Source organism: Porites lutea, chromosome 3 (assembly GCF_958299795.1).
Source record: "Porites lutea chromosome 3, jaPorLute2.1, whole genome shotgun sequence".
Lineage (NCBI taxonomy): Eukaryota > Metazoa > Cnidaria > Anthozoa > Scleractinia > Poritidae > Porites > Porites lutea.
The window spans coordinates 49,161,366-49,185,448 of record NC_133203.1 but is presented as its reverse complement, the minus strand read 5'-3'; the positions used below and the strand labels follow the sequence as shown (position 1 = coordinate 49,185,448).

Below are 24,083 nucleotides of genomic sequence, written 5' to 3'. Positions count from 1 at the left end.
ATAAACAGAGAACTGATGTGTAAAGAAACACAAACTTTCAGCTACCATGAATGATACAAGAAAGTTGCAGTTTGCATAGTTTAACCCAGGCAGCAGCAGTGTTATTTTCCAGTGTCATACCTTATATGTCTGTTAATATCATTCTTGGTTTTTACATAAGCCATCTCCTCCATCTGTACCTTCTCTTTCACTGATTTTGCAGAAGGACCTACAAGTAAAATATTACAGTCAAACCTGTATTAAGCAGTCACCCTCTATTAGGATATCATGGTCACCTTTTCTGAGGCCCCAAAGAGTTATTTCTTACTCTCTTCACCTGTACTAAACGGTCACTTCAACAAGATGTACCATACTAGTGCCACAGAAAGACTGTGCAAGGGTTTTAGTGGTTATTTACCGTTTTTCTTTTGGTACACATGGAGATAGAAACAGGTCAAGGCCAAAAAGGTGTCGGATAGATATCTCCCTCTTTCACCTCAGATCTCCATTTCCTTAAATAACCCTTACATATGTAGGTATGTCAAACCTGTATTAAGGGGTCAGTAAGCCATCCCCCAAGGGTGACTGGTTAATACAAGTTTTAAGGTACAACAGTTAGAGTGATTTTTGAATGACCTTGGAAAAAGGTTTCAGTATTTAAGTTTCATTATTTGTTTTATCAGCCAATCGATGAAAGGATCAAAACATGCCATCTGCGTTTTCCCCCTAAAGAAAACCCTAACATGGAGAAGTCATTGCTCAATTGGCCAATCGTGTTGCAGTATGATGTCAAAGCAAAGTATTGGTTGATTTCAAGAAAGTTCTTGGGCATGAAGTTTTTTCACCCAAGCGATCGCTTAACCAATTAAAAGCCAAGTGCATTTGTATCCGTTCAATAAACCAATTAATTCGCTCTATTTCTCTTTGTTTGTTGTTTCTGTTTTGTTTGTGCATTTCCATTTCAAGGTCATACTAAAATCACTCTATCAACAAGTGCTTGCTTGTGAAACCAAGGACATTCCAGCATCAGTAAATGAGACCCTGGGGACTTTTCCAAGTACCTCTAACTTCAAGAGACCTTTTGTGATCGATATTTTTAATTTGTATTTCATACCACATGATTCCCTCAAGATAATTTTTCTTTCTGGTGAAAATCACTGGGAGAAATGTGAAAGGAGTGGAAAAAGGGTGGCATGTGGCCTGAGATGGAAAACAAACAAACCAAGCATAAAGAGACAATTGGGTAGCCTGAGAAAACAACGGACTTTCGCGACGCCACCACTGGTTTGCCCACAAAATGACAACTGACAAACAAGTGCAGAAATTCCATACTGATGACGCTCCAATTCCTACAACTGGGTAGTGCTTCTGATTGGTCATGCCATGTGGGAAACCAGATCTGGGTAGTGTTGCATGATCAGTATGGAATTTCTGCATTCATTTCGCAACGTCATTTCACAGAGAAGCCAGTGGTGGCAGCATGAAATGTCAGCTGTTTACTCAGGCTAACAATTGGGAAATATAGAGTTGGCCTTGGATTTGGTTGCCATGACAGCCACTAATAATAGGAAACTTTCAGGTTAAAACATTGTGTTCATTATGACAGTCACATGCCCACCATCCAAGGTGTTTACAACTGGGTGTTAGATATTAATATAAATTTTCATGTTATGCATGCTCAGAGAGAAGATTATGATTCATTCCTGATCATCAATCAAGTGATATCAGGTCTGCGAAGTTCTACATGTATTCATCACTGCATGCAAATGAAGAAACTCCTCAGACCTCCAAAAACTCTTTCTTAAAACTCATCAACATTTCATGAGGTGAAAACAAAGGAGACACAGCAGCAGTTTGGAAATCATATCCAGTCATTACACACTCAGGTGTGGGATTGCAGAGAAACAGCTCATGCTCATTTTCACATTATTAAATAACAAAAGAATTACAGCACATTAATTTGAATTATCATTTGTTGTACTTACTATCTGTGTTCTCATTGGCTAAGAGCCTACAGCTAATTTTGGAAATCAGTGTAACCTACAGATAAGTTACTTATCTGCTAGCAGATAACTGACTAATCTGTAGGTTGCGTGCACAATAAATAATTTCCAATAACAATATCAATTCAGGTTCCTTGTGCAAGTGAGACGGTGTGTTTGTTGTTATTGACATTGCATGACATTGTTTGACACTGCAGCATTTTTTTTACCTTTGAAATAATAGCTATATTTTCAGATATATGTAACTTATCTATTGACAGTCCTTTAAAATGTTTTCAGAAAGTAAAGTTCCTGGAGATTTTGAGATCACTGTTTCTAGGTTAATTTCTGTTGAAGAATAAATTGTAGCACACTCATGACAAATGCCCTCCCCTGATTTGCCTGTAACATGAGTGAAATGTTCCTTTGGTTTATTTTAAGTAAATTTGTTACATTTGTTTTATAACAGCTTAAGATTCATTAAAAATAATAACATATATACCAACACTAGTTAACCATTGATTTAATTTTATATTAAATCAGTAGTAAGGGCTAACTCTTGTTATAACCTCCACAGCAAGAACAAAAAAATAAGGGTTGCCAAAGGATAATAAGCAATGCAATGAGGAAATTAAGCACCAGCCAGAAAGGTGTGCATCAATCTTCTTCATCTTCTGGGTGCCTCTTTCCTTTTCAATCAATATTTATTATGTGTCTACTCTATGTACAAGCTACTCTTCTTACCATTCTGTGTTTGTGTCAAGTGATGCACTATTTGTTCTTTAGCATTTCTGATCATCTCTCCAAATTGCTCTGCTTGAAAGGTCTGAAACTGCTTTAGTTGATTAAGTTCAGCTCTTAACTTCCTCATTTCCCCACGGAGTGTGGACGCTCGGATCTCAAGCGTCTTTCTCTCTTTCATGTTACCTTCAACATGATAAAGCGTAAAAATTAATACATGATTATTGTTAGTTGTTCTGGGACAAAAATAATGGCTACATATGCAAGTAGCAACTACTGGTATTGATTCAATGTACAATTGATATGAATAGGATTTTATAGTCCAGCCTGGTCAAGTATACTCTCCAGGATTCCATTAATGAATTAATTTTATTGTTCAAAAGTTGAATCCTTTCACTGTTGCTGCAGCTAGTGTCAAATTCAAATCTCCATTCCTGCATGCATAATGACCAGTGATTTTTTACAATAACTTCTCTGTATTTGGTGCAGTTGAAATTTCATTAAATGGACAAAATGATACTTTGAAGACATTTACATCAGAATTCATGATCACAAAATCTGAGCTTCATAACTACTTTGCGTGTGAATTCACTGCTTATTGTGCACACAGGAATGCAGAGATGAAAACTACTACTACAACAGTACTAATTTCGCATTTTGTCCAGGACAAGAACACAAGACAACAACTTTCCTTTTCTTTTCCTGAACTTTTTGATACAGTCCTTTAGAATTCAACTCCAGAAAAATTCACCAACATTTGATCAATTGTACGAGATGGAATAAGTGCGATATAAACTTTGAGGCAGCGCAAATTCGCACTTTAAGTGAAGACTTTGTAGCCATTGCCGTTTATTTTTCAAGATTTATTCATCAACAAATCGTGGCTTGGACCAACAAAAACAACAATGATTGCATAGAAACGAATCAGAAGCAGCTTTTCCAGATCAGACCAAACACTGCCTTCAACACAATCCAAACATCATATAAACAAACCTTCATATTTGACAGAAGCATGGCTTCCAGAAGTAGAGGAACTACTCGATGACAAAGGTGTTGGGCTGTCTGTCAGTGATCGCTTTGGCTTTGATGATGGCAATGGAAGTGTTTGTGTGTGGTACTGCTGACTGATGTCTCGTTTTGCTCCTCTGGGAGAATCTCGTTGTAGTGTCTGGCTGTATTTTATAGATGACTCTCTGGATACTGTATGACTAGATGCTCTGGGAGGAGGGGCGGGAATGTGTTTAGGTTTACCTGTGAAGTGGTGCAATAAAACTGAGCAACATAATCAAACTCTGCCTTATTAACAGATGACAATTTATGCACTATGCAGTAGACCACTGTATAAGATTTAAGTACGGACAGTCATGACGAAAAAGCACAGGGTGTTTATCTAGGTACCATTACTTTCCAAAGAGCCAAAAAAAGTTACAGCAAGTCTGCATTTGTAGGCTTTTGCTTTCTGTTGACCTTGCACTCAGAAATCACTGAAATAATGATCAAATTCATGACTTGGTAAACACTGATATTCAGTATTTAATTTGACATTCTTTCACTGCCCATCTGCTTAAGACCTGTAGGCACATGCAAGAGAAGTGATGATTCTGATCTCTACTGGACCTATTCTTTCTATTAATAATAGCAAGCAAAGGCACAACTTAAGCAGTAAGTCAGTTTTAAAGCAAGATTTCATTGAGCAAAAATTTGCAGTTTAAAGCAGAAGTCTCTTCCACGTTGTTACTACAACAGACAGCAGTGTACCTTCTACTGACGGAGTTGGGCTAACATCAGACAACAGGGACTCGTTTCCTGAATCGCTTCTGACCCGCGACCTAAACATCTGCAACTGAGTTGGTTCATTACCTTCTGCAGTGGGACCATGATCAATAAAACTGCCCTGAGAGCTGGACGGGCTTTCTTCAGTGCTTTTACTGGGTAAACTTTCATAGCTGCCTGTTTTGAGTGCGTCTTGTAGCATGTTGGTAAGACTGTCAAGTTGATCCTCGACTGGGTCACGAGACGGTCTGAAATGGAAGTGAGATACTTCAAGTTAGGTGTAATGATTAGCACATTTGGTTTGTGCATAGCCTTCTGCAAGAGAGATCCTGACTTCAGCTGTTTGTTCGCAAAAACCCTAATACACGAGGTAGGGGGGAATGTCATCAACCCTCCAAGTTAAAGTTTTTGCTTGGATTTGGTGACCAGTTCTTTTGGTTTAGGGAGACTTTTTTACCAATCAAGTCGCCAGCTTCAAAATTTTAGGCGCCATGGCAACTAAAATGGTTGCAACTTGAAACTTGAAGATTTTAGTCTATAATGGGGAAACTGAGAATTGACACTCAAAAATATAAAATTACAACTCAGTTTAACAGCTAAGAAAGCGTCGACCTTAGAAATTTCTGAAAAATGGCAACTCTAAGATAGGGAGAGATTTTGGAGGTTTATTCTAGTATAGGGTGACAACATTAAGCCAAACTAGCTAGGTCTGGTAAAGTCTTATTAAAGGCTTCTGGGGTCCCAGTGGCACCCAAACATTCCTAAATATAGTACCTCCCACAAGGCCCTAATATGATAGTGATAGTAATAATAATAAAAGTTATAAATAGTTAATCATCCTCTCCCCTTACGAAGCTTTTCAGGGATAATAAAACAAATGCATATTGTTCAATTAGGTTAAGAATCTTAACTGGTAGGAGGTGAGCCAGCTGATCATTTTACCAGCGTGGCTGAGGGTATGAACGCCGGACAACTGAAAACAAATCCAGCTGGCGGTCATGAGGGGACTTGAATTCTGAGCCTCCAGATTATAAGTCTAGCACTCTAACCACTCGGCAATAAAAAGCTCAACAAAGAGTACAGGTTAAAGGTTTGTTTATGGTGGAAAATGCACTTAGCTTATCCAGCTAGAGTTTACAGGCACTGCACTCAAATACTTAGAAACAAATAATGTCATGCTGCCTCAAAGTATTTTCACTTTGTGAAAACTACAAGATAAAACACCACAATATGTCAATACCTTCTTGGGTTTAACGTTGTACCAAGTCCTGGAAGTGGAACTTTCTTTTTGTCCATCAGGGACATCCCTTCCTGATCGGATGCTGTAGTGTGTGTTGCCAAATTTTCTTTTTCACCATTATTTACCACTCTTGTTACCGTCGTTATTCTTGGGCCTCCACTAGATTGTCGTGTTACTGTGGTTGTGCGACTATACTTGATGTTGCCACCACCACTGTGAATGGCATTAGCAGGGGGGACAAAACTGTGGTTGGGGAGGGGTGTGCTTGTTACTTGAGCACCTGTGTGGACTGCTGTGGGGCTGCTTACAGGATGTGAGACTGGGCCGTTCTGGAATGGTCGGGACTCCAGGACCTTAAGATGTGACTTGTTTGACAAGTCACTGAAAAAAAAGAGCAAGGTAGATAGTACTATAGAAAGACAAAGCTTTTAAGAGGCTATGCCACTATGATATCGCTGTTTTAGGTCTTGAAATTCTTGGCTGAAGTCATTACTAAGTACAGAAAGTGTTCGTGTACGTGGTTCAAGGACTTTTCAAGGACTAACATTATTTTTTCAAGGACTTCTTTTCCCCAATAACATGAAGTAAAGACCTTTAAGGTGTAGGGGGGTTTGCTTATTGCAATACCTTCCTTCATTAAGGCACGGTTCCTAAGGTACTTCAAATAACAGAAAATGAAGTATGCCGGGAAGAAAACACTTTTCCTCATGCATGGTCACCAAGAACATTTGTGTATTGCTGTGCATTCAATCATTCCTTTGCACAAAACATTATATTTTTAACAAACATTATTTTTATTCAAGGAGCTTTGAAAAATATTCAAGGACTTCTGTGGAAAATTCAAGGAATTTTTAAGGATATTGCACAATTTTTCATTTTTCAAGGACTTTTCAAGGACATGATGCTTTTTCAAGGACTTTTCAAGACCTGTGTGAACCATGCTATAGAGTAAGGAACAGGGCCGTCACTAAGGGCCAGGCACTGGGGATTCCCCCCTGGCTACTATGAGCATGACCACTGCCCATTTTCTTGTAAATGTCCTCAAAGCAGTTTTATCCATTCAAAGATTTTTCAATCAGACAGAATACAGACAGGTTAAAGCACAAAATTCACTGCTTCTTCTACATGTAGGAATGCGGATTTAAATTTGATTGGTTGCGGCAATTAATGAATGATGGATTTATCATTCAAATAAACAATTCATCAATGGAATCCTGGGGAGTATGCTTGACTTGGCTTAACTGTAAAAAAGGTACAAGGGAACAGATAATTACCCAACACTGTCCAGTTCATAAAAGACTCCACAGGAATTGTCCTTGATGTAGATCGTTTTACGGTTGTCTCCACTTCTCTTAACCTTGTCTGGGAATGTTTGCGCAAACAATGTTTGTACTTGTGACATATCTTGCAGGCCTGCTGGTAACATAGCACGTTTGATCTCATCCCCAAACTGTAAATATACAACCCCTGGAAAAAAATGGTAAAAAATAATTAAAAAGAGAGCTATGTTGAATAACTGGTTGTAAATAAGACTGAGTGAATCACTTGACATCATTATCAATGCACTTGACACGGAAAAGTTGACAACTACGTTGCTAAGTCGAAGAGGGTGTCTGGGATGTTCAGGGGTTTCTACTTTTGGCAAAGCTAGCCCCTAGCTAATGCAAGTGAGGCTGACAGATCTTACACCACCACACTGCCTCCTGACCAACAAATGAGACTGTCCTCCTTGGTGTTAACTGCATTGAATTTCACTTAACTTCATGTAATATGCCATTTCATAGTTTGAGTGAATGTGAGACTGGAGTTGACACCCATCTCAACCCCTTCCCTACTTTAATCATGGAAATGATTGCAGAAAGTGCTTGTTATAAACATTGTGATCCAGGTCAATTTTAGAAGGAATGGGACGAAGTCATCAGAGCATAACAAAGTAAATATTACATACAAACATTAAATTATCACAGTATCTCACTGCCAATTTGTATTAACATGCTGATGTTTGGCAAGGAGGCATGTTTTATCTTGTTTTTTTCTGTACACCATTGAACATTAACATTTATTACCTGGAGTTGAGTTAGAGTGTGGTACATGGTTCTCTTCTTTTCGTGGCATTGTTGGGTAGGTCCCTGGTTTGTTCAACAACAGCTCATATCTTTGCTGTTTGGGAGATGATGGTACAGGACGTGGTGGAATAGCTGGCTGGGGAAATATCAAAAAGAAAAAATAAAAGTGATAACTCAAAGGTAAACATGACAGGAACAAAAGTTCTTTAGAAAAGAGAAATTGATACAAAAACATTCAGAGGAATCAGTTCTGACAGATTTCACCTGAGGCAGCATGGCATCTATTACAACATACAGTAAAAGGTGCCAGCAACCAGAAAGTGAAGAAAACATGTTAAAGTATAAATGTTTATCAGCAAAGACTGTGAATATAGGGTTACAATAAATTATTCTGTCAACCAGAGAAAGAGACAACTTAAGTAGACCTTAAAATATTATTAATAATTATTATTTGAAGACTCTGAAACATTTCTTTCCTGGTCCTAGACAGAACATTATGGAAAAAGCTTTGTGATCAACTCTTTTGCACTGCTGAAAGATGATTATTTCTTTTCCTGATTTCTTCAAATCAACAAATGAGAAAAATTCAAGTTAAACATTACCCTTTTAAGTTCAAATCAACCCCAAACAGAATTTCATTGTCAAACAGCTTTTTGTCAGTAGTGAAATCTAGTCCACAGATAAATGCTCATTCAACAATCTTGAGTTAATAATAATACAACTTAAGCAAAGAACGTACCCTAATCTTATACATCTGTATTGTTACTCTATATGCCATTACAGAGAAGTCAAATAGTTAACTGTTTCAGTAGCCTTAGAGTAGATTTCAAATTGAAATGTAGAAAATTGCATGTCATCATCACTAACTTATGCCTTCCCATGCAGTGCAGAGCTTATCACACCATGGAATGGCCCGTTCAGGCCAGCTATTTACCACTGTGAAATCCATAGAAGGTGTTCACATGCAAGAGATTACTTTCATCAGTCAAAATAAAAAAGGGGATTAAAATATTATTAACTCCATGCAAAACTAAGACACTCTGAAGTAAAAAGTCAAGATAAAGGAGGATTATAACTTTCAAGCAGCTATTCACTAATTTGTGATCATATTCTCAAATTTTCAATTGTTAAATTTTTTTGGTGGAGCTTCTTTCCTGACCCTTGACATAAATCTCAATGTGTGGTTTATATGTGAGGGCCAGTTCTTTCCTGTGGTGCTGGTTTATCTTCTCCTATTTTTTAAATTCAGTTCTGTAATAGAAAAACCTGCGTTAAAAAAATTGAGATTTCTAGGTTCCACACTATTTTTAAAGAAGGGTAACCCAAATTGGCAAAAGCTAGAAATCAGGAACAATAATACTGGTAGCCACAGTGAGGTAACTTAACCTGAGAATTAAACGGATAAATTTCATTCACAGATTTTTGTCTTATGTCAACAAATGGATCAGAAATACTGATCTCCTCTTTAACATAAAATTACAAGAGCAAGTTCTTGATAATAAATCACCTACTTTATTTATTAACCAGTAGTATTTGTACCTTGAACCTAAACCTAAACATTTTCTGCATTTTACTTATAACAGCTGAAATAATGTTGACAAGGCTGGGGCTACATTTCTAGGACAAGATTAAAATTCAAGTGCAATGGTAATGATTGAGAAAACTATACTTCAAAAGAGTAAGGAAGAGAAAATGTTTGTACTTGTTTTTTAAGGCAACCTAGAGTGTACTGCATTTTAAATTCTAAGTTATAGTTTTTGTTTAGTTGTAAGCAGACAAAATTCTCCTACTGTTACACTTAATTTGACCATAAGGACTATCATAGAAAAAAAGCTCAAGCCCATCACATAAAAAACATAATGCCTTAAGTCCTAAAATCTAGCAAATATTTATTTAGCCAGCTTTAAGGAAACCCCATCTAGCAAGCCACCCATGGTATATTTGGTTAGGGTTCAAAATAATATTACTTTCTAGTAAATATGCTACCAAAACATTGAATAAAGTGAGGCGATGTTATAGCAGAGTCTTGTCTAAAAGACAAAACAATATTTTATGGTAATGAGTAAAACAGAATATTTCTGCTGCTCTCATTTTTCCAGTGGCACCAAAAATGAAAGATTCCTTTAGTTACTACAGAAAATAACTTAATTCTTACTGGTGTATCCTCTTGGATTCCATTTGGTTTTTTTTCAATCTCTCCACCAGGTTTCAACCCAAACCGTTTCTTCACCATGGAGATAATCTCCTGCCGTGACAGTGTCTGCGTAGCATGAGTGTCCTGCTCGCTGGAATGACCCTGCTCTTGTTGTGACCTCTTTGCCTTCTCCACATCGTCCCCCATATCTGACCCTCCTGTGGTTCGCCTTCTTGGCCTACGCCCATGGCCTTTTGCTTCGGAGTCACTGACAGTAGTGGCTGTGTCTAGAACAGAAAAAGGTAATATCAAACAGTGATCATCTTGCAATTTATCCGTGGCATTCTCTTTGACTGAACATAGGATTATAAAATTATTCAGGCTTGAAAATAAATGTCAAGTGAATTATGACAAATGCACAGAGACCAAAGTCTAGGGAGCTATTGTAGATTGATGTCAAACTAAGAGTTTTTTTGTCCTCTTCTCTCAGCAACAATGGCAAAGCTATTTCTGAGGATGCCATGTGATGTGACATGTTTGATGCTTCATTCTTGAAAGCTTCTAAATAATACAAGTACTGAACAATAAAGAAACAGTTTTAATTGAAGTGATTAAAATTGCAAAAAAATTATGATTTATTATTATTTCTTGTGACATTGTCTAGTAACCAATTAAGGAAAATTTGTTTTAAAATTATTTATACTAAGATGCTTTTAAACCTTTCATTTCAGAAAAGGAAACAAAAACCAATCAGACAGTGTGGCTATCATTAAATGCTTTGCTATCTATTTTGATCTTGTCAGAGTATTCGTTCAGTGTTAAATTTGAAAGTCGATATTTAAAGTTGAGGAATGCTGCCCTCTTTAGAGACTAGAATTGTATACTGTGTTAATAGTTAATAAATAAAAAGTCAGAAATGGGAACAGTCTTACTATTACCACAAGTTTGAGGTCATTTATTATTGATTGAAACCTCATGCTTTCTTTTTTTCAAATGTTTAAAATCAATATAAAATGACTGATGGCATAAGGCATTTGCATTCTTTTAAATATTTTATGTCCAAACAACTTTTAATCTTAATCAGAAACATAAGCGTAATGTATTTTTTTGCATTGTTTTTTTTTGTTAAAAAAAAATTGAAAGCCTTTGAGCTGAAACTTCTCTCCATTGACTGAAGTCTCATTTTTGTCTCTTTCACCTAAAAAATGATGTGAAAGCATTCAGCATCCTGTAAGGAACATTTAGATGTCCTTAAAAGTTTTTGTGGCCAAAATTCTGAGTGGGTGAAAAAAAAAGAACTGCTGACCAAGATGTAATCGTTTATGATATGTTTCCAAGATCAAGTTTCCACTTGGTAAAGAAAACATTTCAAGGCGTATTACCGCAGATTATTTCTTAGTGCAAAAACCAGGGGGTTACTCTTGGCAATTTCACATGAGACATCTTGATAATTTATCAAAATAAAAATAAAAAACATAAAAAGGATACCATTGGCTTCCTTGATGGTGAAAATATTCAGGAAAATTAAATGAATTTGTGAATAAAATTGTATAACTCATATTGACAAAATAGATGATGAGACTCTATGACAGGAAGTAGCTTCACTCTTGGTATTAATAAATTTTTACAATGTGTGTTAATTTTTTATATTACTGTATTTTTATTATTTTTTAACTACCGTATTTTTTTAAAACTTTTTTATCAGTGTTAAGTTCATTTGAGTACCTTTTAAATTTGTGCTGAAAGTATTTTAGTTCAGATTATTTTAACAACAAAGATACATATCCATGGTAGTACATGCCCTTAATTGTTCACACCAAAAGTAATTTTCCCTTCCTCAGCCAATTCAAAAAGTGATACTGTCGTTATCCCTGATTTTTACAATTTTCCTAGGAGGTTTAAACAACAATAGATTCTACTACATAAAAAACCTTAGTCAGTCATTCAGCCATTATTTAATTCTCTTTGAAAACGTCTTGAGCAAAATAATATTAAAAAAAAAATAAAACAAATGTGTCAATAAAATGTAATAACTTTATAATGAATTACTGATCGTCATCACCAAGTTGAGTGATCATTTTTCTGATCAGGGCTGTCACTAAGAGGCAGGGGCCAGGGATTTCCCCCAGCTACCATGAAAGTTCATAGGAAAATGGAAGAAAAATACAACCAAAAGAAATCCTTAGCTGTTTGATTCCCTGGCTACTCGTTGTATTTACCCTGCAACTTGAAATCTTGGTAACAGCCCTGAATGATGATTTGATTTTCCTAATTCCTTGTTACACCTTAATACGGGAATCATCAATATTACCACTCAGTAACTGAATTAAACAGACACCATGATTTCTTCCACGATTTTCTGCAAAATGGTCCTTTATACAAGCAAGGGTCCCACCAGTGAGGATTGATATGTAGGTTATCAAAAAAAATTAACCGCCAATTAGGTATCCAAAAAACAGGTTTAAGAAGCTGACAACAATATTAGAGACACAAGGCTATCAGTGCTGCTATCAGTGTTAGAAGCGATCCATGTAGTTGATTTCTTTTCAAAGCAGCACATTATAGGAATAATTACATAAACCTGTGAAAAAGTTGTTAACCTTTACCCCTCTTAAATGCAGTCTACACAGGTAGTCTGAATACATTTAACCCAAAGTCAAAAATTTTAATATGGAGAATCACCTTATCGTGAATATTATTAATCGTTAATAATGGTTATTACTCAATGGTAGTCAATTGGATAGCTGTGATCAGATCATAGGATTTCAACAACAGACTGAAAAACTGGAACAAAATTTTTTATATCTCATCACTGAGTCTAGGGGTGAAATGGTGAGTTATGACATGACATGCGGCCACCGTAGTAACCTTATGATTAGTTTAACAAATGATTGGGAAGGACGGTTTTACATTTCTTTTTTTAACTCGCCTTGTTTTGTTATGCAGAACATTTGTCCCACTAGAGTTGAAATATATATGTACATGTTGTAGTAGTTCTTATCTTTCTTTAACATAATACCACACCACTAACAGAAGGAATGTTAGATAAGAAGAACAGGAAAAAGGAACAGCCATGAGGATTAGAGCAGAAAGCAAACAACTTCCTAATTACCCACTGTCAATTCATTCACCATTGGTCTTCAATTCCATGTTTTTTGTAAATAATAATCCTCGCAAAATTGAATACCCATACAGAAATTTCAAATCAGAGAGAAAAGATGATTAATTTAAAAAAACAACATATACTTAATACAGGATATGTATCGACAACTACCAACATAGTATTGACTGATTTGTAATGGTAACAGGACTGAGTGGAGTCCAATTTGGTCTGTAATCATACGAGTGATTAACAAACCGATTTGTTTAATCACGAGTATGATTACAGACCGACCGAATCGGACGACACGAAGTTCTGTTACCAATTAATCATAACTTTAACAAAATTTGTGATATATTATGCTCTTTTTTTAATCAAAGCACAAGAAATTCCGAGATTTTTTTGCTACTAGTGAAAAAAAAAGCCATTTAAGCACGCGCGTGATGGCGTGTACTGTCCAGTTACTTAGGCATGACGCGTACTGTCCTATTAAACTGTCCTATTAAGGCTGAAATCAGGGCAGTTGATAGCCAATCAGATTTAAGAATTTTGTTATAGTTATGATTATACTTTCAACTCTATTCTGTATCTTCTGTTGTGAAATATCATTAAATTCAGTGCAAAGATTTCACATATCAAGTAGGGAATTTAGCTATCAGGTTCATCTGAATCACTTGATTTGTACAAAAAAAATTAAATGCATTTTGCTTGTTCCAGTTTATCCACAAAACTTTAAAATTAAAACACTTAACCTGCAAAATTTAATGCCCTCTTTCACTTTTTCTATATTTAAATTAAATTGAGAAAATAAAACCCTGTGAAATACTGTATTGCCAAAATCATGAAAATAAGTACCCACGAAATTAAGTAGCAATGAGGTAACTAATCAAAATTAGTACACATTTTTATCGCAATGTCCCATAAGGAAACAAAAACTAATTCCAAAAATTTAATGATAAGACGTTCCTACAGAAATTGTGACGGTTGTATTAATCCACCCTGTACAATTGATCTGGGTGACCATAAGTAAAGCAGGAATTAAGCATTTTATCAGCAGTTTACACTTTAAGTGGTTAGGGTCTCAACTTTTGACTTCTTCAGAGTAGTGGCTGGCACATGGCTCATAAATGATTACACACTACAAAAAGATGATGATAAAATTAAAATACATTAAGTGTCAAAGGGGTCATCCATAGTTCCAGACAACATGGAATTTGAAGAGAAATGTGTAGATTCTTTTTTGGAAGATCAGAATCTGCATCTTACATTTTAGTTGCTCCTATTTTTAGCAATCTAACTATCAGAATAAAACTAATGTAGTGAGTCAAGTGACAGGTTGCAAGTGTGGTTGCTAATAAACTAGTGGTTCATCATTTTCAAAAAGTTTCCTGAAATTCCAGTTGGAAAGTAAATAGAACAAGACTTTTCAGGTCATTACAGTGGAAAGTTTCCGGAAGTAACAGAGTGTCCGAGAAGTTACTCCTGTTTTCCTAGTCAGAACATTCTTCACAGAAATTCATGTTCCATTTCTTCAAACCCATCTTTGACTCCTGTTTCAGGCTTTCATGGTCAATTCACAGCAACTATGACTGGTTTGTGGAAGTGGTAAAAAGTGATTCCTGAGCAAAATTTACCAATACTGAGTTTTGGTTACCAGTTTGCCCATTAAAAAAAATCAAAAACAAGCAGTCATTAAGTCTAAAAATTGGCAAAAAAGGGTGCAATGATGACAAAAAACTAACAAAATGCAGCAGAGCAATGGTTTCCATGGCAATAATTGTCAAGTTTACCCAAAATAGAGAGAAACTTAGCCTCTGCTGATATCCTTTAGGATTGCAGATCATCTTTCTGTTCTTAAAATGTCTAAATTAAGCCTAGTGGCTGAAGTAACTCTACACACAATAGTTATCATGGCCCTTCTTTGCTTAAGAATACATCTGCTGCCTCGTGACAATTCTAGTTGGAAAAGCATGGAGAAACTGAAAAAAAAGAACTCTTATCTCCATACAAAGCCCCATGGCTAGGAATGATGACAGAGGCTAAAATGCTTACTAACCACAAAACACTAAAACAACCAAACAAGCTGGAAAAGATCAGAGACAATTTATAATCACACAGTGTGGTCTGTGTGTCACAACATTATAAACATCTCTTGAGCCAAAAAAAGCCACAGATGATTGTTCTTAAATATCACATACTAAGCAAAGTTGACAGATGTCATCAGTCCTTCCAATTCTGAGACAGTTTTAAAAGGGTCACAGACCTATACACTATTATGATGGTTGTGATCAAGGCTTTCATCTTGAAATACGTGACAGAAAACAATGCTTGGAAATTGCTTAGAGCACTAAGAAAATTTGTTGGTGTATGCAAGGACAATAACCAAGTTCTTGGAACATTGTTGTTCAGTTTCTTCATATTCACCTTCATATATTTACACAAATTGCTTGAAATGCCAAAAAAAAAAAAAACAAGTATGATATAACTGGGAAGAGGTTGGTATGATATAACAAAATAAACAGATTCAATTTTCAATCAAGGGTGAGAAAAAATTAAAATTAAGATTTGTGGCTACTTATGTGCATACCTCAGACAAAATATCACATGAAGAATCAGTCCTTTTCCGTGTTTACTTTGCAGTATATTGCAACCACAAAAAGTGGAATTTTAAATTCCACTTTTTGAGAATTCTGGAAATGACCTCAGTCAAATTTGTTTCAATAAAGAGAGAAACCTTTTTAAACTTACTGGTAAGCCGTGATAAAAATTTTGTGAAAAATTAATACATGCTAACCCATTGTTTTATAAAAAAAGAGAAAATCAGTGCTTTGGAAATATAAAGAAAGCGTATGCTCCCCTGTGGTGAAGGTTGTTTTTATTTGTACAAGATTTCTATCGTTTTCTGACAAAAGAAGGTGCCTAAATTCAATTATGAGTTGAAACAAACATGAAACTTGCAACCTAATGTACGCGGTTTGTTCCAAACATGTGAACTACCTTTACCATTGACTCGTGGGTGTAAAAAAGCTAGCAAAAAGATCATAAATCAGTCTACATCTGTCCACACCTTAGTACTACTGAAGTCCCGAGAGAGTCATATTTGCACTTCCTTCTCCAACAGCGATTGCAGACCAGACAAGAATCAAGAATGAAACATATAATTATCAGGATAAAATTCAAAGAATCTGCAATTAAGTTGGTTATCGAATTGAATTCGCTTCATCGAGTGACTAAGGACCCAAAACGAAAAATTTCTAACCACAATAGTGATCCAAATGTAAGTCACACTCCGCTACTGCGCTTTCAACAATCAACCACGTATCGATATGATTCCGTCAAATTCTCTTTTCCAAAAACCTGTCTTCTCGAAGCGGCTGGTTTATAAAAAGACTTTGAATAACACATCTATGTAAAAACAACTAGCCTCCAAAAATTTTCAAAACAAAACAACAGCCATAAGAAATTGACAAGACTTGTACACGATGTGCGTGTGAAATTTACATCAATGGCGGCCTCATCAGTAGCACGACAATACAAAAATCAAGGTTCAAGGTATTGATCGAACGCAACTGCATATTCTGAACGAGAATTGTTTTGTATTCTTTAAATATGCAAATATAAAAGCTGATGGTTTTTTACAGGCGAAATATAATGTTACTTTTCGGATTATATTGCAATCAAAATCTATTGACAAAATATTTGTAAGCTTAAGTCTTATGTTGAAATGTGAAGAATGGTCTGGGTAAAGCGATTTCATGGGATAACGTAATTTGGAAAGTTTTTAGGTAGAACGTACTTATACAGTAAATACGCTTACACAACGACGTTTAGTCTAGCCATGAGTAAATAAAACCTTATTCCAATGAAACAGCAATTTTCAACGTTAGATCTTGGTGACCGTTGTGTTGAAAGGAGGGCTTAGCTTTTAGAGACCGTACTCATGGTTAAACAACTGCCAAACTACTACAGGTAGAAACGAATCTTTTACGCATCTCAATTATTGAAATCGAAAACTAAGCTATATCACGTTTGACCTCAGAAACATCAAATAAACAACTCCATCGACAAAAATATCAGCTTAATATATCCCGCTTAGGAAGCTTTATGAAATATTTCATGAACATGCAAGATTACACTTGTATTTTTTGACGTTTTTATGAGCTTAAGACATCGAAAATTGATAATCGAACACTTTTAATTGCATCCTTATGAACACGGAGCGAAACTGGAACGATCTTTTTGGCGCGAGAATCTTACGATTGAACATTACTTACAGAACACCACTAGCGTGAGTTACTCAACATAAACAGCTGCCACGAAACGTCGTTTCCTCGTTCACTTAAAAATAATTACGTGAGATGAAGTTCGATGCATGTCACTTACATTTTTGCCTTTTAGTGTAGCGTACAAGGAACGTTTGGCTATCTCCCATCACTTGAGAACGTCCACATCACCCCGGCGTCTTTTGGGCAGCCATTTTCAAAACTAATGGGTCGCGCGGGCTATCAAGCGCCGCGCAATAAGAGAACTGAGAATTGTGTTACAGCACTGGACACACGCTTGGCTGCAATATTTATGCAAGGCTCATGTGGTCAAACAAATCAATCTAAGCAACGAACAATTTAAACCAAACTTGCCTAGTGGCCTGGTATTCTCTTCGTGATATCTTAATCTGATAAAAAAAATCTCGCGACAGTAGTTGCCGTGGAACAAAAACATGCATTTTGGATGCGCAGAAATAGACATGAAATTGACAACTCGTCCAAGGCGTTAAATATTAAAGCCAATTAACGGGTATTATTTATATCACCTAGGGTATTGCTGATCACGTCAAAAAAAACCAGCGCAAGTCCTATATAAAAGACGAACTTTAAAATTATGGTGCTTTCGCTTACGAGCTGCTACATTTGCACTGAAGTAACAATTCCTGACCTCCGATGGGTCACTAAGGTGACGCTTTTTAACGCAAGACAAACGACATTGTAGCTTCTGTACCGCTAGACTAAATTTTCAAGAGGGAGGAAAAAGATTTATGTGCTTGCATTGTTTTAATCTGTTCTGTGAAAACACTGGACCAACAAAGGATGTTGGAAGATACTGAAGATAGCATTGTTCTCTTGCACCTCCTCCAAGCACAGTTTTATTCTTTCGTGTTTACGGTATCTTTAGATCTGTTTAGCTCCGTGGTCACTGAACTCAAGAAGCTTATAAGCTTTTAATAACAGTTAAGCCACGCTGCACTCGAAAAAAAACTTCACTCGCTATGCTTGGCTACGTATGCAAAACGCGCGCGATTTACTTAGCACGCGCGGATCTGCTCTTTACATGACACATAAAACTCTGCAAAGAAATTGTTTGGTTAGGAGAAAAACCTCGAGTATTAGCCACTCGATTTATGACAGTTGAACATTTTAAGAGAAGGGGAAAGGTACGTTTGCCACGAAAAACAGATATATTTTGTTTGGTACGCAATTCATTAACTCGGTGTCACACTCTTTGTTCAAATTGACCGCATTCCAGTGATCTTGCCAGACAAGTCACATTGATGAATAACTTTTATTATAAATTTAGTACGTGACGAGAAAATCGAACCACTTCAGATCGGAATATTTTTGGATTTAGAAACCAAATCTGAAAATCTAAAATAATATAGACCAAGACCCAATGCTCCAAAAGGCGACGATTTTTATTGCCTAGGGCGTTCTCATTTTCTATCATTAAACATCCGTTGTGAACTAAAATACGAATGGTTCAAGAGAAACAGAACTGAACCACAACAATTAACATTATTATAAACTGTAACGCTTGAAAAGAGCTAAACTGGAGTTTAAATAGTAATGTGACTCGGAATATCTTCTCATTGATTCTGGGCAAGGGTAAGAAAAAGAAAGATTTTAAAAAGTCTCAAGCGTAAGCTCAGTTGTAAACTTCCCATTTCAAAGCTGCCAAACCTACCGTCTCTGGCGTCCTTCGTCGGATTCCATTTCTGTTTTTCTCTGCCTGAAAATGAGCGAGCTCTTTTAACTTTCACTCCACCAAACAGCTTTCCCCTGAGTCCTAGAGAAGAACAATTGGTTTGAGTATAAGTTGAGACCCAAACATACCACTGAGATGAAAACAGAGGCACGCTTTAACTCAACGGGATCTGCTTTCTTCGCGACAATTAGGAAAGTTTCAAAGGAAGAGAAATATTAGAATGGTGAGCATCTGTTTGTACCTGAGCTCATGTTTGTCGGCTTGAGCTCAAAAGGCCAGTGTAATTGCAGTTGAGTAAACTAAACCACATCAATGATGAACTCCAATTAGTGCTGATGCCGCATCACGCGCGAAAAAATAGAGCTGGGCGAAACTTAGAACACGCAAAACGCTCACTACGTACAGCGCTGAGTGACACTGAATCAAAGATTTCAAAACAATTCCGACACGCTTCGACAGAAGTTGAAGAAAAGCATCCACATAATGCCGAAGCTGATTGGTTTAAAGAAATAAATTGTTCTACGAGACTACGACGGAAAAAACTGTGACAGGTTTTGACAGTGTTATTGAGCGCCGGCAGACATTTCAAAGTGATATCAGCATATCTCGCATTTGCGGCTGGGTGAATATTTTCTTAATAGCTGCGGCTGAAGAAAAAAAACTCAAAGACAAGAGTCAGGCTTTTGACTAAGAGGAGTTTTTCATTTGACCCATTTAACAGATCTCTCTATCTTAATTTTAAGGACACTAAATTTAAGACCCACTTGCACTCGGCCAGGTACGTACAACCGCCTTGGGGTCAAGACGTAAAAGCGAGAGCTTTGATGGATGAAATGATTTAGTGACTGGCCATATAAATAGTACATCAGTCACACAAATAAAAACACTCTACCAAAGTCGCCCTCTTTTTCTCTCTCTATCGAAAGACTAAATTGGGATTTAGTTTAGAAGCGGTCAAGAACCAGCATGACCGTAATCTCATGTCCATGAAAAAGAGTTATCCTTTCGCGTGCGTATACCAAAAAAAAAAATTGTTTTTTTACTATGTAAGGAACTTCCCGCTCTCTGATAACTCATTCACGGGAAACATTAAAAGGAAACGTATCAACTTTCTGGGCGTAGTCTGTTTTAATTCAAAGCGAACCCTATTGCAGTAGTTTAGCTGCTGCCCACGCAGACATGGCATGACCTTGAATTATTACGAGCGCTGCAGTGCAAACACAAATTTACAAGAAAAACATCTAAATTAACAACAACACAATCCTTCTTCTTGAAATTAGAGAATGCTAATCAACTTTTGCCAGTTCTGGCTTGATGCACTTGTCAAGCCGATTGACGATTGAGCGAGTTATAATTGACTTCTATGATAGCGACAACAAACACACTCTTTCCTCTTGTCAAATTTAATTGCGTGGATGTCGATCTTGGGTCGATCTTCCACCACAAACATAAGGTCACTTTTTACAGCAATCTCCACTTCAACAATTTTTGGGAGACAAAGCACTTTTGAAAACCATGTATTAAACTAAACAATAACTTGCTTGAAAGCTCTTTCAAAATCAGACGTACAAAATGTATTTTAAAAATTCATTTAATACGAGGGAAGTTGTACTTTTAAAGGTTTTGGCCTGAAGCTATAGCCAACTTACTTAATATAGTTAAAGCATAAAAGACTGAAGGTTCTTTAATAATGACTCTTCAATTAGATTTTTTTGAAATCATTAACTTTTGTTGACAAACTCCTGCTGACACTAAAATCCGGCGCGATTGTTTCCCATTCGAGAACTAACAACATTTTAAAAAAGTACGCGGAAAAGTTTGCTAAAAAGCACTGGGTTAAGAATGAGCACTGCACTTTGTCCATCGCAGCTAAGTACAAACCAAACAAATCTCGAAGCCCAAACGAGAGTCGAGCGGTAAAAAGCATAAGGAAGTATGGTCAAGTAGAGCTATAGAGCACGCAGGTAAAAAACGCAGGAAAACAAGTCACAGGTGCGTGGAAAGGCGGGAACACACGGAGTCACTAGTGAAAAACACAAAAAAATGTCAAAACGCTGTCAATATATATTAGTGGTGAAAAACAAGGGAACCATGTCACTGGTGGCTGGTAAACATGTCATTAGAAGCAAACACCAGGAAAAATATGTCACTGATCAGCTGCTGGTAAAACGTAAACTCAGTGGTTACACTGGTTATCGCGGGAGAATTCACGTCACTAGTAGAAAACGCGGGAAACATGATGACAGCGCGCGGGAAAAGATTTCGTGGAAAGAGCGACTGTGTTCTGTGTACATAAAAAACTACAGTTGTGATAGAGACCAGTTTATTAGCTTTTATTGCGTCAATGGAAGGCTAACGCATTCACACGTTTAACTGCTGTGCCGGTAACACAAAGCGGACGAAAATAACGTGACAACCGAAAGGTGATTTCATGGTTTTGCTTTGCATGTACCCATTACCAAAAAGGTTTCACTAAGATTGGTTTAAAAACAACTCTACGATACAAAAGCAGTCCTAAAAAACCATTGCTTAAAATGATGCCATGCAAATGATAGAAGCATTTTCTTTTGTTCGACCTAGGCTGCAAACAAACAAACAACAAAATAACAAGCAAACAAGAAATTCTACTGTCCGCGACTCCGCGCACTCGCTGTTTTACCTGCTTTTTAGCTAGTTTGTTGTCATAAAGGATTAAATTAGCTGCAAAAACCGTGGACGAAGATCCTACTAGTTGTAAACGTTGGATCTCTAGAAAAGAGATCAAATCAGCCAAAATATAAAGAACCAAGAACAAGAAGTCCAAAGACTACTGTAAAGCTGATTTAAAACAACGTATATTGTTTTCTATAACAATATTTCGGCTGGCCATACCAGCCTTCTTCAGGTTTACAGATGTTACTGAACTTATGTAGCAATCACAATATTATATAAATGGAGAATGTTGCCGTAGTCTTTGGACTTCTTGTTATTTGTTGTCATAGCTTTTTTTTAGATAAGGTAGCTGGTGGATTCATTTACAGTCTTTGCGTATAGCTAGCTATATGAGACAGCTCGAGCTTATCCGCCTAAACGCCTGTGCTGCGGCAATTTAAATGAATCCGCCTTAAACGCAGACTACGAGTAATCCCCATTTTTCCTCAGGGATAGTAGAGCGAGCGAAACGCGAGCGCTCGTGAAAATCACCCCACGCCTTTCTCGCGTGGGGTGATCTCACGCGCGCTAGCTTTTCCTCGCTCTACTATCCCTGGCGGAAAATGGGGATTACTCGTAGTCTACCTTAAATGTTGCAGTACTTTTTTTACATGCTGCTTCGATTATTCCGTAGACGGTAGACAAAACTGAACTTCACTCTGACTGGCGTATTTTTATTTTCCTGATGACGTGATAACTGCCTCCATTGTCAACACTTTAATTTGAGTTATTTAAAATTCTCATTCTTCCTAAAGCTAGAGACGTTTATTTATGGAAGCAAAAGAGGAAAGAGTCACTCGACACGAAGGACTCCTCCACAATCATAAACAAGAGATACCTGTCGAAACTTTGTGTCATCGCACCTTCGGCGAAAGAGAATCCTTTCGTATATATATACTAGCTTCAGTAGGATTAGCAATGCAGGTATCAATGTTTGGACGGAGGGGGTGGGGAGGGAGGATAAGAGTCTAGGTGCGGCTTTTGAATTTTGTGCTCAAATTCCCGACCCTTGGGACTGGAAAATAGTTTTCTGGGGATAACAAAACCGTGTACAAAACACTGTACAACAAACTGTATACCCAAAGTTCACGGCGTACAACAGGACCTGCATTGATAGCAGTTTTTCCTAAAACTGAAGCAGCAATCCTGCATAAATATGTTTAAATTATTATTATTATTACAACGTACAAGCAAAACTCAAAGCAAACTTGGGGTCATGAGTAGGGAAACTACTGCGAGGAATAACGACTCTGATTGGTTAAAGAGGAAACGTAGTTTTTTGCTAATCATAGCTTAAGTGTTACACCTGTTAAAGGGCGGGAAAATATGCGACGGATACCAAGTGCGGAAACATGGGTTACGGTCTGATTAGCCAAGGGCTGATATCTGATTTGTGGTTCATTGGTCCGATATGTAACTTTTCAGACAAACATTCGGCACCAAATTTCTACGGAAGGTAATTTTCGCGAATTTTACTCAAGGACTTTATGCACGCGAAAACTACGTGCTTTACTGAAAATTGGGGAAACTAACACAAAAAAAGCAAAATTTCTCCTTTTTATTTTCAATACGGGATTTCAGTTTAACTATACTGAACAACTTAACGACCTGTCATTTTAATTTAAAACTTGAATTGATACATAACGAACAGTTTTTACAGTCCCGAAGATTAATTTGATAGCACGAACATTTTCTAGCCAAGGAGACTACAGTATTTCCTACCAAAAAAAAAAGAATGAACAAAAAAACCCCGCTTCATTCAAGTGAAGTAGTAGAGGATATTGGACAGGATCTGATATTAACCAATATCCGCGAAAAATTGTTATTTAGCATCAAACTCTTACCCTTGGGACAGGATACGACAAGTTTGAAATCTGTACTTAAATTTACGGAAAACGAAATTTGTCCAAGCGAAAATCAAACAATAGGTCGATCTTTCGCGAAGTTAAACTCCCACGAAAATTTAGTACGGGATAAGGTAAGGACCGGTAAGCATTAAGCCTGCGAGCAGGTTAGTACGGGGAAAATTTTGCGGCTCCGCCACCAAATCATCCTCACAGGCTCGTAGGCATTGTCGGGAAGAACTGTCCCGTGTCACAAGAAATGTGAATGGACAACCGATCCATTAGATACTGCTGTGTAATCATCTCTGTCATAGGGTAAAATGAGTTATGGTACTTAGAAAAGTGCCCAAGGCAGCAGTTTGACGCACAAAAGCAAGGATACCGAAACCAAAATATGCATTCTTGGCAATTTATCGCTGACAACTTAAGTTTGACAAGAATGACAAAGTATGCCATGCGGCACGAAAGAAAAGTATGTAGACGTTGAATCGAATAGGTTTATTTTCTCGCCCAAGTTTGTTTAACTTGTATACTAATGAAACAAACGTAAACAAAAG

General features: G+C 36.9%; 1 protein-coding gene across 5 annotated transcripts in view; it reads right to left on the bottom strand.

Moving 5' to 3' along the window:
* The window catches only part of LOC140931334 (coiled-coil domain-containing protein AGAP005037-like), a 37,890-nt gene that overhangs the window by 6,693 nt on the left and 7,114 nt on the right, over nucleotides 1–24,083 (bottom strand). For 2 of the 5 annotated variants that reach the window (XM_073381122.1, XM_073381123.1), the window contains exons 2-10: nucleotides 18,971–19,072; nucleotides 9,937–10,202; nucleotides 7,782–7,917; nucleotides 6,990–7,182; nucleotides 5,716–6,096; nucleotides 4,461–4,723; nucleotides 3,696–3,953; nucleotides 2,706–2,888; nucleotides 121–208 (exon numbers count right to left, since the gene is read on the bottom strand). In XM_073381122.1, coding sequence (XP_073237223.1) covers nucleotides 121–208; nucleotides 2,706–2,888; nucleotides 3,696–3,953; nucleotides 4,461–4,723; nucleotides 5,716–6,096; nucleotides 6,990–7,182; nucleotides 7,782–7,917; nucleotides 9,937–10,202; nucleotides 18,971–19,072 — 1,870 coding nt within the window. Of the gene's footprint in view, nucleotides 1–120; nucleotides 209–2,705; nucleotides 2,889–3,695; nucleotides 3,954–4,460; nucleotides 4,724–5,715; nucleotides 6,097–6,989; nucleotides 7,183–7,781; nucleotides 7,918–9,936; nucleotides 10,203–17,398; nucleotides 17,660–18,970; nucleotides 19,073–19,232; nucleotides 19,424–24,083 lie in introns of those variants that run through there. The other 3 variants (XM_073381124.1, XM_073381125.1, XM_073381127.1) reach the window with 3 other exon arrangements.